General features: G+C 39.3%; 1 protein-coding gene across 4 annotated transcripts in view; it reads left to right on the forward strand.

Moving 5' to 3' along the window:
- Positions 1-726: 726 nt before the first annotated feature.
- Positions 727-14,749, forward strand: part of HEATR6 (HEAT repeat containing 6) — a 29,305-nt gene continuing 15,282 nt past the window's right edge. The window contains exons 1-10 of one of the 4 annotated variants that reach the window (XM_054688824.1): positions 727-898; positions 1,389-1,503; positions 4,192-4,299; positions 6,081-6,221; positions 6,674-6,789; positions 7,559-7,673; positions 8,949-9,050; positions 10,263-10,400; positions 11,781-12,082; positions 12,848-13,025. In XM_054688824.1, the coding sequence (XP_054544799.1) occupies positions 852-898; positions 1,389-1,503; positions 4,192-4,299; positions 6,081-6,221; positions 6,674-6,789; positions 7,559-7,673; positions 8,949-9,050; positions 10,263-10,400; positions 11,781-12,082; positions 12,848-13,025 (1,362 nt within the window). In that variant the 5' untranslated portion in view covers positions 727-851. Of the gene's footprint in view, positions 899-1,266; positions 1,504-4,191; positions 4,300-6,080; positions 6,222-6,673; positions 6,790-7,558; positions 7,674-8,948; positions 9,051-10,262; positions 10,401-11,780; positions 12,083-12,847; positions 13,026-14,749 lie in introns of those variants that run through there. The other 3 variants (XM_054688825.1, XM_054688826.1, XM_037491847.2) reach the window with 3 other exon arrangements.

Raw genomic sequence — 14,749 nt, forward strand, 5'->3', positions numbered from 1 at the left:
TCCTGCTTGGTGGACTTTTAGCCACAAGGGGACGGGTAACTTTGGGTGCTTGATTTAGAAACTAGATTCTTTGCCTTTCCTGTATTGTTTACTAATTGTATTAAAGTTCCTTTTCATTGAAGTCTCATATGTTTTGTGTTGATGTGGCGGATGGCAGAACCTATTTAGAGCAGGCAGGTTTGCGGGGTCTGGGCTGCTGGTCTCCCTGCCCTGTAACAATAGGACTTATATATTTCTCCACCACCAAAGCACCCACAGTCCATCCCCACAGTGCATTGCACTCTCCTCCCCACCCCTGTCCCCATCTGGCTGCCACTTCGCCTCCCTCCTGAGTGTCTTAGAGCTACCCTCAGCTTTCAAGGGTCAGTCTTATAGTCTCTCTGAGCCTTTGTTTGGTTTCTCTGGATTCCAGATATAAATGAAACCATTGGATGTTTCTCTTTTTCCTACTGGCTCACTTCACTGAGAATAACCTCAGGGTAGTTTTATGCCTGGAAAATAAAAAAAATAAAAACCAGGGGCGCTAAGACAATGGACAAAGGGTAAAAACGATGCCTCAGACCTAGCCGTTTCTGCGCGCCCATCCACAGAGACCCTTCTCCAACCCCAGCCCCAATCCGAACCTCCGCCATAGGAGGCCCACTGCGGGAGTGGGGCGGGGGCGGGGCCAACTCCAGGTACCAGGTGCTAGACCCCACCCCCTGAGTGAGGGGTGATGGGAAGTGGGCGGGGCCTGCCACTTAGCCGTTAAACCGCCGTTGAGGATGGGTGTGTGAGGAGCCACGGCTTCGGCTTGCAGTTGGTCTCTGCTCAGTGGCCACTGTCTGGGGTAGGCTAGATGGCACCTGGCCATGCGCCAGCCGATTAACTCCCAGTGCTCCCTTTCTTCACTCCCTGTGTAAGAGAATTCCCGTTACTGTTGTTTCTCTTGGTGGCTCTCCCCGGGGTCGTGTCCTCAGGGGTTCAGAGGAGGCCCCTACCAACTGGGTCTCCCCCTTTTCCCTCAGGTTTGCCCTCAGGGTTCGCTGGTATTAAGAGCACTTGGCAGCCTTGCCCAGCAAATTTTCTGGGGGCGGGGTAAACCCCACTTTTCAGTAAGGGCCTGAGAATAAGCAGTAAAAAAAGTGTCCAAGCTGACACGTATTTTCGGGCAACCAGTCTGACGTGGGGACCCTAGCGCCGGCTGGTCGGGTCACCGGTTGCTATTTCCGGAACTGGACCCGCGCGGGGGGCGGGCGGGGAGTGCCCCGGAAGTACTGCCCTGTTGCCCTCGTAGAAAAGATGGCGGCGGTGCAAGTCGCCGGCTTCCTTCCAGGCGGGCCACAGCGGGCGGCGCCGCAGGAGGCACCAACCAAACCCGGCAATGGGTTTCGCTGCTTGTCCGCCAGGCTTTGCGCCCTGCGCCCCGATGACAGCAGCTCCGCCCGCACGGAGATCCACCTGCTTTTCGACCAGCTTATCTCAGAGAACTACAACGAGGGCGGCGGCGGCGTGGCCCCGGAGGTAGGCGGCGGGGCCCGTGGGGAGGACCCGGGCCCTGCCTCCAGCCGCGGCCCTGCCCTCTGGGGTCCTAGCTGGTAGCTCCCGCTCGCCGCTCCGGGCTTTACCCACCCCCGCCCCGCTCTGCTTAGTTCCACGCTCCTTTGTTCCCTCCCACCATCTCACGTTCTCTGTCCCCCTCCTGGAAAGCCCTGCAGTTTGGGCGAACTCGCACCTTTCAAGATGCAGCGTGATTACTTCTGCGCGGATAACACTGCTGGTGTCATCTCTGGTGTCACCGTCTACTCGCTCTACGCATCCAGAACGCTCTCTATCGTGAAAAAAATTCACTACCATTTATTGAGCTTACGATACACAGATCACATACTGTACTTTATCATGCACTGTCCGGTGGATCTTAGAAGGGATATTATTATTAAGTCTGTTTTACTAATGAAAGTATTGCTGTTCATCAGGGCCCAGTGTCATCATATTGCTGATAAAGGGCAGAGCTAGAATTGAAGCGAAGTCTGTCACAAAATTCCTGCATTTTCCGTTCCTCCATGCTAGGTAGCATGGCCCTCTCTGCATCCTCTTCAGAAGTTCTTTAACTTTTACAGTAATTTTTCACACACACGCACACATCAGGCCTTGGATACCTTTACTGAATCCCCTGAACTTTTGACCCTGTCATAACACTGCCTTCTAAGTACTCACAGACTCCTCAAACTTGACAGTTCCTAGAATCATTTTCACACACATTCCTATCCCCAGCCCATCCCACCCTCCAACACACACATACATGCCCAGTCCGCCAAGTCACACAGGTACAAATTTATTCTTCCCCTTTCCTCACTCCTAGATCCTATTCAATCCAAATTCTTTGGAGTCTGTCTCAAACATTTCTCAGTTCATCTCTTTTATTTCCATTGCTAATGCCTTAAGCCTTCAGGCAAAATGATCCCTTCCTGGACAGTCCGATAGAGCCATGTATTGTTTAACCACAGGAATATGTTCTGGGAATGTGGTTGTGCAAATATGTCCTTACACAAACTGATGCACACCAGGGCTGTCGCCTGTTGCTCCTAGGCTACAAACCTGCAGAGTGTGTTAGTATACCGAATAGTGCAGGCGATTACAATGCACTGGCATTTTGTCTGTATAAACATGTAGAGATAGGAAAGTGCAGTAAATAGGAGTTTGGGGACCACCTCATCTATTTACTCTATCCTTGACCTAAAGGTGGTTGTGTGGCTCATGACTGTGTTCCCCTTGTCTCTGATCTGCATCCGGTCTAACCGTTCTCCAAACCGTTCCTTACTCTGCTCCCACAGAGATTTTTTTTTAGTGGGGAAAAAATCTGATTAGAAAAGTAAGACTTTGGTTTTGAAAGATCTTTAGTATATGGTCTAAATGGTCAAAACAACTGACAGGACAATTACAGTATGAGCCTAATGTGACTGGGGTGTTCATATATATATATATATATAAAACAGTTGTAAAGAATTCTCAACAATATGGAAGAATTCACAACAAAACAATAGTGTGTGTCACTAGGGAGCAGAGTAGAATTAAATAATCATACACGTCTTGCTTTATTTGTGTACTTTGATTATTTTGCACCAGAAATACGGCTCTTCTAGTCTTGTCCTCTCACTTTTTTGTGCCCGGTGTCATTTAAAACTTACTGTTCCTCAAGCATCCAGGGGTGTTTCATACTTGCTGCTGTTTCAAGTCTTTGCATCCTCCATTCTCTTTGCTTGCAGCATCTTTCAATGCCTTGTATACCTAGCAGACTTTTTACATCCCTCAAACCACTCCAGATTCTGCTTAAAAATCACCTCCACAAGGCCTTATTGCCATTTCCCCATAGTTTGACCTTAATTCTCTCAGCACTTTATTCAGTTTATTTTGTGAGTATTCCTGTCTTCCTTACTGGGTTGTAAGCTCTTTGAGGCTCAGGACTATGTTCACCTTCATAGCCCAAGGACCTCGCACACTACCTGGTATTTAGTAGTGTCTTGGGCCTTTCAATTCAGTAAACATCAATGGATGAATGAATAGTGTCATTTGCAAATAGGTTTCTCTTTTTTATATATATATATGTACATATATATAATTTTCTAGTCTTACATTAAGTTCATATAACATTTTTTTCTCCAATTGAAAACATGGCTCACTTACTTTTTTTAAAAAAAAATTTTATTTTATATAATTCTTACATCATTTTTCATCTTTGTACAATGTATGCATTTTCATTTTGGTTGTATTCCCCATACAATTGCACCCCCCCTCATATTGACTCTAGTTCTTCCTCTCCCTGCCCCTCCCTAACACCACCCTCCCCCACCCCGCTCCCATAGTGTGTTTGTGGTTTATAGTTGCTTGTTGATTTTGATTATTACTTTGCATTGATTAGTCTTTTTCCTGGTCTCTTAATTTTAGTATGTGCTATTTATATTCTGGAAGGCTCTTTTTGGTTATTTATACTATCTCTTCATATGTAGAGACTTTGTACAAAGCCATATGAATTCTTTTTCCTTTTTTAACTTCCTATTTTAGTGCTGTCATTTCATTTTTTTTCATACTTTGTGCTTCAAATTTCATCTTTCTCCATTTTGAGTGTAAACTTTCACTTTTATTTAGGGGGATTGTCACTTGACTAACAGGTATATCAACTTTTCACTATTTATGTTTTTATTATTTTGATAGGACGTCAGCACTCTTCTTGTCCAAGCTTGCCGACTGGTACCTCTTAATCAGAATCATCTTGTCAGCAAAGTGTCTCAGCTTATCCACCACTTACTTAACAGATTACAGGTAATCACATAGTAACTTTGGCATTCAGAGCATGAACTGAGGATAAGTAAATACCTTTGAAATTCTACACCTGTGGTAGGCCAGACTTTTGGGAAGTTATAGAAAAAGCAAATTCCTTACTAAGGATCATATTAAATATAACTGACCAAAAAAATATTCTGTACAACTGTAGAAGTTTATGCATTAGAGGTATTCCTTTCTGTTTGGGTCAAGAAACTAGTATCATTCAGGCTCTGAAATCCTCTTAGAATTTTTCATGGAAGATGTATTTGACCTATATATATAAAGATAAATTGAAATAATCCCCTACCCCTTTCCTACCAATATTTTTTCCCTTTTCCCAACGCTACCATTCCTGTGGTCTACTGTTGGTCTGCATAAAACATAGGTAGTAACTTGGAGAAGAGGAAACATTAGATAAATAGACCCCTTTTATTCATATCAAGGTCTGTGCAGTCACCCCCCCCCCCTTCTCCAGAACCTTTCCCAACTGGCTAAATGAATCTAATACTTTTTAAGGAACACTTCAAAAAGTAAGCTATTTGTTACATGATACCAGTGAGTATATGAATGTTGTTAAGAACACAAAATATATCATTTAGCATTATGTGAACTAGGATTCTTCTGGCTGCAAGAAACAGAAAAGCCAACCCAGAGTAATTGAACAATCAAAAAATTATCTCAAGTCACAAGCCTCATAGGAGACAGCACCTAACAAGAGTTTTATAGGCATCTGTCCATTCCGCTATCCTCAGTGTGTAGGTTATCCTCATCAGGTGGCTGCCTCATCTAGGCATCCCAGTGTACAACCAAACCCCAGCATGAGGGTCTCTTAACCTCAGCACTATTGCTATTTTGATCAGATAATTCTTTGTTGTGGTCTTGTACTGTGAAATATAGTATGTTTACCAATATCCTTGGCCTCTGCACTGGACATCAAAAATGTCTGTAGACATTATCAAATGTTTCCTGAGGGGCAAGATTGAACCTGGTAGAGAACCACTGTCTTAAACTAATTAGGATCAAGTCTTATGTGGAAAAGGTGAGCACCCAAATAAAATTAGTAGTCTGCCAGCTGGGAAAGTGAAGATGAATGCTGGTAGGTAACCAGTAGAGTTTGCTACATAGACTTCCTAAATGAAATGTCTTTTCCAGGTAGGATTTTTCACACTGATGTGGTATCCTCTGTGGTACCATCACTGGCAATTGGAGAAGTTCCTGATCACCTACAGCACCTATCACCCTTCACCAACCTTATATCAGTTGATTGACAGTTTGTCTCAATTGTGATGAATTGATGTTTGGATTAACCATTTTTATCCCAACAAGATTACAAACTCCTTGAGGACAGGGATGTACCAGCTCTCCTTGTTGTGCTGACCACGTCATGGTAGAGACATAATAGCTATTTAGTAGACCTTTTCGCACAATGTATTTGTTGAGCATTTGCTTTGTATAAGGCAATTTAGTTGATTTAAGACATTTCAACCTTACAGTATCTGTGTGTTCACAGCTGTCTGTTTGGCTAGTTTAAGGAAAAGTTACAAGGCCTTTGCCAGGTTTACATTGAGTGGAGGAACTAAAGGCCCTGGGACAAGAAGGCCCTGATCAAACTGATCAGGTCTTTTGATCAAAGTTTCAAGGCCTTTAGAGCTGATCTTTTAGACACAAGAAAGATGGAGACACATTTTTAAACGACTTTATTCAAGTGAGTGGGTATGCCTGAAAAGGATAAAAATACATTTTAGAAATTAAATCATATTTTTTCCCTGTTTTGGTAGGTGATTGTTGATGAACAGAATCTGGATTTCCTGTTGGAATATACTATCTCAGCTATTCAACAGTGTAGTTCCTGGACACACATGAAAATTCTTCAAGCCCTGGCAGCTCTGGTTTATTGCAATGGCTCAAAATGTCAAAAGGTAGTTTAACTGTATTCTTCTTTCCTTTGAAAGATTAGGACCTTAGGTTTCTGTCCTGCCACTAATTAGATGTGTAACCTTGAACAATTCTTACTCATCTACTCTGAACTTATTTCCTCATTTTTAGAATAGTTCCCCTGAGAATGAAATCAGATAGTGCTTATAAAGTGCTTGACATTCAATAAATATTAACTATTCTTATTATCACTACCCTTCAGTCGTGCAGCCAGTCCTCAAGAGCTTCTGAAACTACCTAGACTAGCAGTGATGATCTTTACTGATACTTTTTGGCATATCTTTGCCCTCCACCTGAAAGTTTTACCTAGCAGCTAGTCTTTTGATATATAACTGCCCTTTGGTTTGAAAAATGAAATTTTTCTAAAGAGTAGTATTTTCCTAGAAACTTTTTTTTTTTTTTTTTGACTAAAATGGTGGCTGTTATTTTATTTCAGTACCTCCCAGACTTGCTCGGCAAGACTGGACTCTTAATGAAATTGAGTGACTTGACTCAGTCTGACCCAGAAGTCAGGAGAGCTGCAGTACATTGTATGGCGAACTTATGTCTCAGGTATGTGCATCCAGCCAGGTCTCCCAGCAGTAACTAGAGGGGACCTCTTGTAAGCCCTTTTTTGTAGGTGGTTTAGTCTGGCTGAAGTGAGAGCCATCTTGGGAAAATAACCTCCTTTGCATCTCCCATAGTCTTTTTTATTGTATTACTTATTTTTAACTTTAACGTTTCTTATAAAGAAAACTTATAAATGAAGGAAAACATAGACTGGTCCTTATCCTTAAAATATGGTAAAGGTGATATATGTGTAATATGTCAAGTTTTTGTTTCCTACCATTATTGTTTCTAACCATATTACGTTTTTAGAAGGATGTATTCATTTGAATTTAAGCTTTGGTGATATTTATCTGTCAAGGCTAGTTTCTTCTAAGAAAATAGAATCAACCAGTTGCCCAATTTTATCAATAGATTCATACAATAGAAAATAAGCAGCACAAACTTGAATGGATGTGTGATCTCTTGTCTCTGCATGGCAGTGTTGTCCATTGGCTAAAAAAAAGATTTCTCTTTCTCCATACTTCTTTCTCTATAAGCTTCCATTACTTTTTCTTATGGAAACCATCCTTCCTTCTTCCTTTTCATACCAGCCTGTCCTATATCAGTAATTACTTAACCAAAGATGCACTAATCTGCCATTGTATCATTGCATTCAAGGGTATATTCCAACTTTGTATTTTGTAGTAGTTTATATGACTTCTCTTTTTAAGTTCTTTTGCAAGCCTCATTTCAAAGGAAAGTGAATTTGAGTTGTTCTCTCTGTGTGTTTTAGTGTGCCAGGACAGCCATACTTGGAAGAATCCTACCAAAATGTCTGCTTCCAAGTTTTCTTGACTACCTTACAGTCTCCAAAATCATCTGATATGGATGATATCACATTTTGTATGGTAGGTGGAACTATTACTAACCTTGTGGTGTAACAGATATGTCTAGAATCAGCAGCAGAATAGAAGCTATTAATTTGGTGTATATTTTGTCTACAGATGGGGACATCAGTGGAATACATATAAACTAAAATGACTGAAATCTTATTTTTGCAGTTTAAATTACAGTAAGCTGTTGTAGTTTGTTTTGTTTTACAATTCTAGGTTTTCAAAGAAAGCTCTTTTTTCCTGTGACTATAAAAGCTATACTATTTCAGACTAGTGACTGCTTTTAGATAGAAGGGAAAGGAATAGATTTCAAAAAAATCTTCTGTATTTTATTCCTTTTTAAAAAAATATGCAGACATGACAGTTTGTTAACGTGTTTTAAATTCAGAGTGACACATTTCAAAAATTGCAAATCTAAGATTGTGAAAGTTCCTTTTAATTCCCTGTTCAGATATAGTCACTGGGAATAATTTGTTCTACATGCCCCTGTATTATTTTTTGACATATAAATAGACATATGTATAAGTTTTAAATAAGCTATAGTAAATATACTGTTTTGCAACTTCCTTTTATAAACTTACTAGCTTTTGGGCATCTTTTCATTGCCTATTGATGTACCTCATGCTTTCTTACTGCTGTAACTGGGAAATCTGGGCAAGTGACTTGACTTCTTGAGCCTCCATGTTCCTCATCTCTGAAACAGGACAAATGATACAACTACTATTGTAGGAGTCTCATGAGGAATATATGAAATAAAGCATTTAAATTGCTTAGCAAAGTGCTTGCTGTTGTTGTTGAGTTTCAGGTGTAGCAAGAGGCTTAACTTATATAATTGTTTTCATAAATGATGGAAATTAAAGTTTTTCAACGTTTTCACTATTTCAAACAAGGCTACCATTCACGTCTTTCCCATGTGGATGTTTTTCTTAAGGACATACTTTGCATTCTCCAGTCTGATCACTGCAGTCACTTTTTTACCCTTATCACATTTTTCCCAATAGACATGACTTTTTTTTTCTTGCTCACCATTTGTACATGCTGCTTTATAACCATGTATAGTAAAACCACTCTTAATAAAACCTCTCTGTTCCTCTAAAAAAATAATGAGTAGTAAGTCATCAGCTCTCTTCTCTGAATCTTCATCTCTGCTTGCTGCTTCTCCCTCCCATAAAAAGGTTTTTTCCATTACCTAAAGACCTGCTTTCTCCTCTTTCTTAATCAGTGCTAGAGAATTGATCCTTGGACAACCAGATTTCATCTACCTTCTAACTTGATCTCTTTTTCTCCTAGCTGTTACAAAATGCATTAAAAGGTATACAGTCACTTCTAAATGTTGGGAAGATGAAACTGACACAGACTGATCAACTTGGAGCTCTTCTAGCTGTGCTAAAGGTAAGACATTGCCCATTTAAATCTAGAAGTCTCATTTTGGCTAAGAATGGTTTTCCTATTTAAACCCCAGACATAGGACCACTTTATGTCGTCATTTCAAGGCTATCTTTAAGGTATTGATATTACATTTAAAAATGAGAGAAGACTAAAATATTTGTAGTCAGGCATACTTAAAATTAAGAACTGAAAACAATAAGCCTTGATTTAATAATATATCAAAATTCTGTTGAATCTCTTAGGAAGGGAATAGATTATGGCATGATCTGTAGATGATTTAACTTTGATTATCTTGAACTTTTTTGTATTTAAAAGAAGAACTAGGGCTTCTCCTAGTCTCTCTGGGCCAATTAAGATATATATCAGTAGGTTGCTATCCTTTGACTTTTAAGTCTTCCAGGCAGTGGGGAATTAGATAACCCTCTCTTCTTCAGTTCATCCAGGAGATAGTAAGAACTTTTGTGCTGGACTTAGCTAAAAAGCCATTAATAACTTAGTTTTATCATAACTAAAATTTTTCATTGTTTCCCTGTGTCATTGCTCCTCCTCAGTAGATAGACAGCTAGATACAGACATAAACTAAACAAAAATGATCGATTGATTTTTTTTTTTTAAAGTGAGTTTTTGTGTTTTTAAGATTTATTTATTTATACAAGCACTGGGGCACAGGCCAGAGGCTCGGGAGGGTGAGAGAATTCACCAGAGACAGAGCAAGGAGCAGAACAGGCAGACAGACTGAAAGCACTGCTGAGGGAGCCTCAGGTGCGGGCGTGACAGAAGAGGTCTGCTGCGCCATGTGGGAGTCTCCCTGGCTGGCTGGGAATCGAACCTGTGCTACAGAGGCTGTGGACAGCTTCACAGCGCTGCACTCAACCCGCTGCGCCACGAGGGAAGGCCGAAAAATGATAGATTGATTTAACACAATTAGATTAAATAATTAGATAAAATTTTAAAATTAATAAATAAAAATAATAAGTGAACAGATAAACAAAAATCAAATGTATCCTAATCTGGCCAAACCAAATCTAGCTGGAACCTGAATGAAATTAAGCTCCTGTTTAAGCCCTAGACTGTCAACCTATCAATTTTCTGTCCCATTTTCATTTTCTTAATAAGCTTTTAAATATTAACCTTTTTGTGTGATCCAGAACATGATGAATAATTCTGGTTTTTTTGATTCATATTTTTATGTGTGTATTTTCTTATCATCATTAGAAATCCATGTTTCATGGACTCCCTGGACTGAACATAGAGATGCCCACGGTGTTGTACCCCACTCCACTTCCTCAGTATGATGGGCGACCACCCGTCAAACCAAAGCAGTTAGAACCCAGTGCTTCTCGACCAACTGCGGTACATTTTTGTCTGGATTTAAGTTTTGGATTGCTTTTCATTGCTTGATATCTGTGTTTTCTATAACTTGCATCAATACCTATGAAAGGCTTACCTTGAATTTGATTTATCTTAGGGAACCTTTTCGTTAACTGGTAGGGCTAGAGTGTCAGGAGTGCAGAGAAAAAGAGTGAGGCATGCAGTGGAGGTCAGATCACAGTGCCGGAGTTTAGGATTTTATATAGAGGGTGGAGATTTATTGAAGAATCCTTTTTTTTAAGATTCTTTAGAATAATTTATCCAATCATTTATAAAATATGAATTCTCTGCAAATGCTGCCCCCACTCCCACCGTAAGTCAAAGCTGAGCTTATCGAATAATTCCTGATTGCAGTGTTGAGATAGTACAAATTCAAAATGCTTGATTTTATTGCACAGTTTTTTTTAACAAAGCACTAATACTCAAATGTTTGTGGGCATTTATGATATATCTTCAAGAATTGATTCATTTCTAAGTAATTTAAAACTCTGGATGAATGGGCTTTCTTTATGATATAATGAGTTCAGAGGTAGATGCTCCAGAGCAGGCTAATTCATTGACTTCATGATGCTCTAGATTTTTCTTCTCTGCTCTGTCATTAAAGAATCATATAAAGAATCTGTGATCAGATTTGCATTTTAGAAAAGTCGTTGTGATAGCATATAAAAGGATATGAGTCTAATTAATCTAAGGTAGAAGTGAGGAGGACCTTCCTTCCTTAAAAGGGAATGCAGAGGAGAGCCCAGATTCCAAAGATACCTGCATGTCAGAAAGAAGGAAGTAGAAGAAATTGACTCTTATTTAACATCAGTATCTACAAAAGCCCAAGTACCCTAAATATGCATTTGTGTAATGAATTTATACCTCTCCTACATATTTAGAGTGGTACTAGCTGTGCATCTTACTTGAGGAAATTTAATTCCTAAGTCATTTTCTGTAGACCTTAATTATCTTGCAGCACCCCATTTGAGAAGACTGAATGCTTTTACAACTGTGAAAAATAGATGGTATTAGCCTCATACCTAATAGATGAGGAAGGTGAAGCTCAGAGAAGCCAAATGATTTTTTCCATTTGAAAAATGGAAAGATGTAGCATTTAAGCCCAGGTCACAGGTCTTGCTCTGTCCCATGTATTTCATACCTTGCTTCTTATAGTCCCTTAGGGTTTGTGTAAGTACGTAGCATAGTGCCTGATGCATAGGGTATTTATTACGTGCCACTTTTTTCTTTTCTCCTCTTCTCTCTTCAGACTACATGTTGGGGACATATTTAGTAATTATCAAATGAGAAAATATCAATAATTCAATTAAAAGCTATTTTGAAATAGCTATCATATATGTTTTCATTTGCTCTTAACATCAGAATAAAAAGAAAAAATTAAAAGTAAAACCAAAGAAAAGCCAGCAAGGAGAGGAGGAGGAGGAGGAAGAATCCAGTGGTGAAAGAGAAGCAGCCACAGTCACTGGCTCGAGCAGAGTGAACCTGCATGAAGGGAACACTCGGTGTTCCGCCTCCCTGAGTGTCCAGAGTTTGCCAATAGATGGAAGTAGAGCTGCAGGAAAAGACCAAGGCTCCTCACCCTTCCATTCTTCCAGCTGGAAAAGGGTCAGCAGTAGTGAGTCGGACTATTCTGATGCTGAAGGAGGCATGCAGAGTAAAATTAGGTAGTAGTATTTTGTTATATTTTTATGCCTTATGTCTGTGTTGCCTGTAAATTTATAACTGCTTAAAATCTTCATACTTTTCATCCTCTTAATTTTGCCATGCTCTCTTGAACCTGCCTTTGTATCTATTGTTCCTATCTGCCTGGGATATTCTTTCATCCTTTTTTTTTTTTTTTGCCTTGCTGTCTTGCTAACTACTACTTACCTTCAGTCTGAGGTTAGCATTCATATTCTCTGAGAAGTCATTTTGACATGCCCCCACCCCCATTTTATTTTAGGCACCTCTTTTGTGTGACCCTTTGACTTAACCCTACCTTGGTATTAATCATAATGTATTACTGTTATCTCTTTAACTGTCTGTCTCTTCTGTTAATCAGTCTGACAGGGGTAGGAGCTTAGTTTGTATCTGCCAGCCTCTGCATTGTGCCTGGCACATACACCAGGATACTCAGTACATACTTGTTGGACAAGTGGATACCTTGCATGTTTCATATCTAACACTAATTTTCTAACATTAAATGTTGCCCTCTTAGTTATGTAGTTGTGTTTTATAGTATTGATTTTACTAGCTTGTTATATAAGCAGATTACTTTAACATATTTTGATTGTATTTTGAAAAATAATTTTTACTATATTGGCATCTTAGGGCTTACTCAGAATGTTGGATTTCTCAATGTGTCATTTCAGTTGACTGGAATAAACATTTCATGTTTATATTTTTAAGAACTATTAAAAGGCTTTTCTTTCTTGTCTTGGATACTAAAGGTCTTACCAAGCCAGAGTTCGCCAAGGAGCATTAGCTTGTTTCCTTTCTACTATAAAATCAATAGAAAAAAAAGTTCTTTATGGCTACTGGTCAGCCTTTGTTCCCGATACACCTGAGCTTGGAAGCCCACAGTCTGTGTCCTTGATGACTCTTACATTGAAAGATCCTTCTCCAAAGGTAAGAGCATTTAAATTCTAAGTGTTAAACTAGGAAGAAAAGTGTCACAAATCTATGTTGTTTCCTTTACTCTTTCTTCTTATTTGAACACAAGTCATATTTCTTCTGACGCAAGTCCTGATTGGACACTGCTGGACAGGGAAATGGGTTTATGTGAGTCAGATTGAGAGCACTGTGTGATCACCTCCTGCCCCAGGGCTTGCTTGAAGCCTGAGCACATTGAGTTACAGCTTTGGTGCCTATGAGCTACACTGTGCTTCTTTCCCTTTTATGAAAATGCTGTGGTATTTATAATAGGAAAATATAAAAAAATGGTTTAAATGCTCAGTGGAATACGATGGTACATAATGGTTAAGAAAAATGTATAAGGCTTAGAATATCTTAGTTTTATGAAACCACAGGATATAGAATTACATCCTGTAGCTTACATTCCGACAGTGTTTTTTTCTTTCAACTTTTCCATATTTTTTAATTCACATGCAATAAATGTTTACAATGTTTGAGAAAAACCTTTTAAAAAAGAAGAAAAAAGAACTCAGTAGTCGATAACAACAGGAGAGAGCTATGGCTGATCAAGTATTTGCCTCTTCTTAGATGTGTTATACTCCTTGCCAGAAGTTAGCCTCTTAACTAAGATAGGAAAATATTCCATTGAATGTACATGTTCTTTAAAATAATGAATATTAAAAAGTTATGCTGAGGGCCTCCCTGGTGGCACAGGGCTTAAAGTCTCTGCTGTGAAGCTATCGGCAGCCACTGTAGCATGACTTCAATCCCGGCCAGGGAGCTAACTTACATGGCTCAGCAGATCTGTCTTGCTTGCTGCTACCCTCAGCAGTGTATTTCAGTGCATATGCCTGTTCTGCTCCCCACTCTGTCTCTGGTGAATCCTCTCACCACTTCCACCCTCTGCACCTCTGTTCTACACCCCAGTTCCTGTATGCATAAATAAATAAAAAGAAATTGAAAAAAAAATGTCATGCTGAATGACTAACTTCTCAACAGGAAAAGATCCAATTAGACCCATGGTATTATTCCTTTTCTATTTTTAAGATTTTCCTGTTTAAAAAGCAGGGGGCTAGCAAGCCACAGAATATTGGAACTTCAATGATCATCTCCTTGAATAGCTAATTACTGCTTAAGAAAATTTCTGGATGACTTTTCAGAAGCTCTTACAGGGTGATGAAAAATAAATTAACCTAAAAATTTTACACACCAAAAAATGCTTTGCAGGTATTTCAAATAACCAATGTCGTAAGTAGTAATATTAGCAAAAATTTTTCAAATAAACTGAATCAATAGTACTTGAGAGCCTGAGAGAAAAATGGAAAATGGTGCCAAATAAGTCAGTAATGAATGCATTCCAGTAATTGAGAGGACAACTACTAGAAAAATTTTAAGTACGTAAATTTGAAGATGCTAGCTTAGGGGAGCTGCCAGCAGTAGCCAGGGAGATGATAACGTGAAGCAAATAACAGGCCAAACCAACCATACTGTAATTGCCCAGCTGAGGGCATGTGGGACATGTGAGTTTACAGAGAGGTTACGAGGTATGATCTGATGAAAGTGGATTGAAATAATTTTTATAATATTTATATCTTTATATTTAAAAATATTTACATTTAATTTAGAGTGCTTTGAGAAATTTATATGCTGCAGAGTGGTCCTACTTTTAATATGCCCTTACTGTTTAACTTTTGTGAATGCAAGAAATGTGATGAAAA

This window comes from Talpa occidentalis, unplaced genomic scaffold (assembly GCF_014898055.3).
Source record: "Talpa occidentalis isolate TD23 unplaced genomic scaffold, MPIMG_talOcc4v2.1 talOcc4.7, whole genome shotgun sequence".
In the NCBI taxonomy this organism is placed as follows: domain Eukaryota; kingdom Metazoa; phylum Chordata; class Mammalia; order Eulipotyphla; family Talpidae; genus Talpa; species Talpa occidentalis.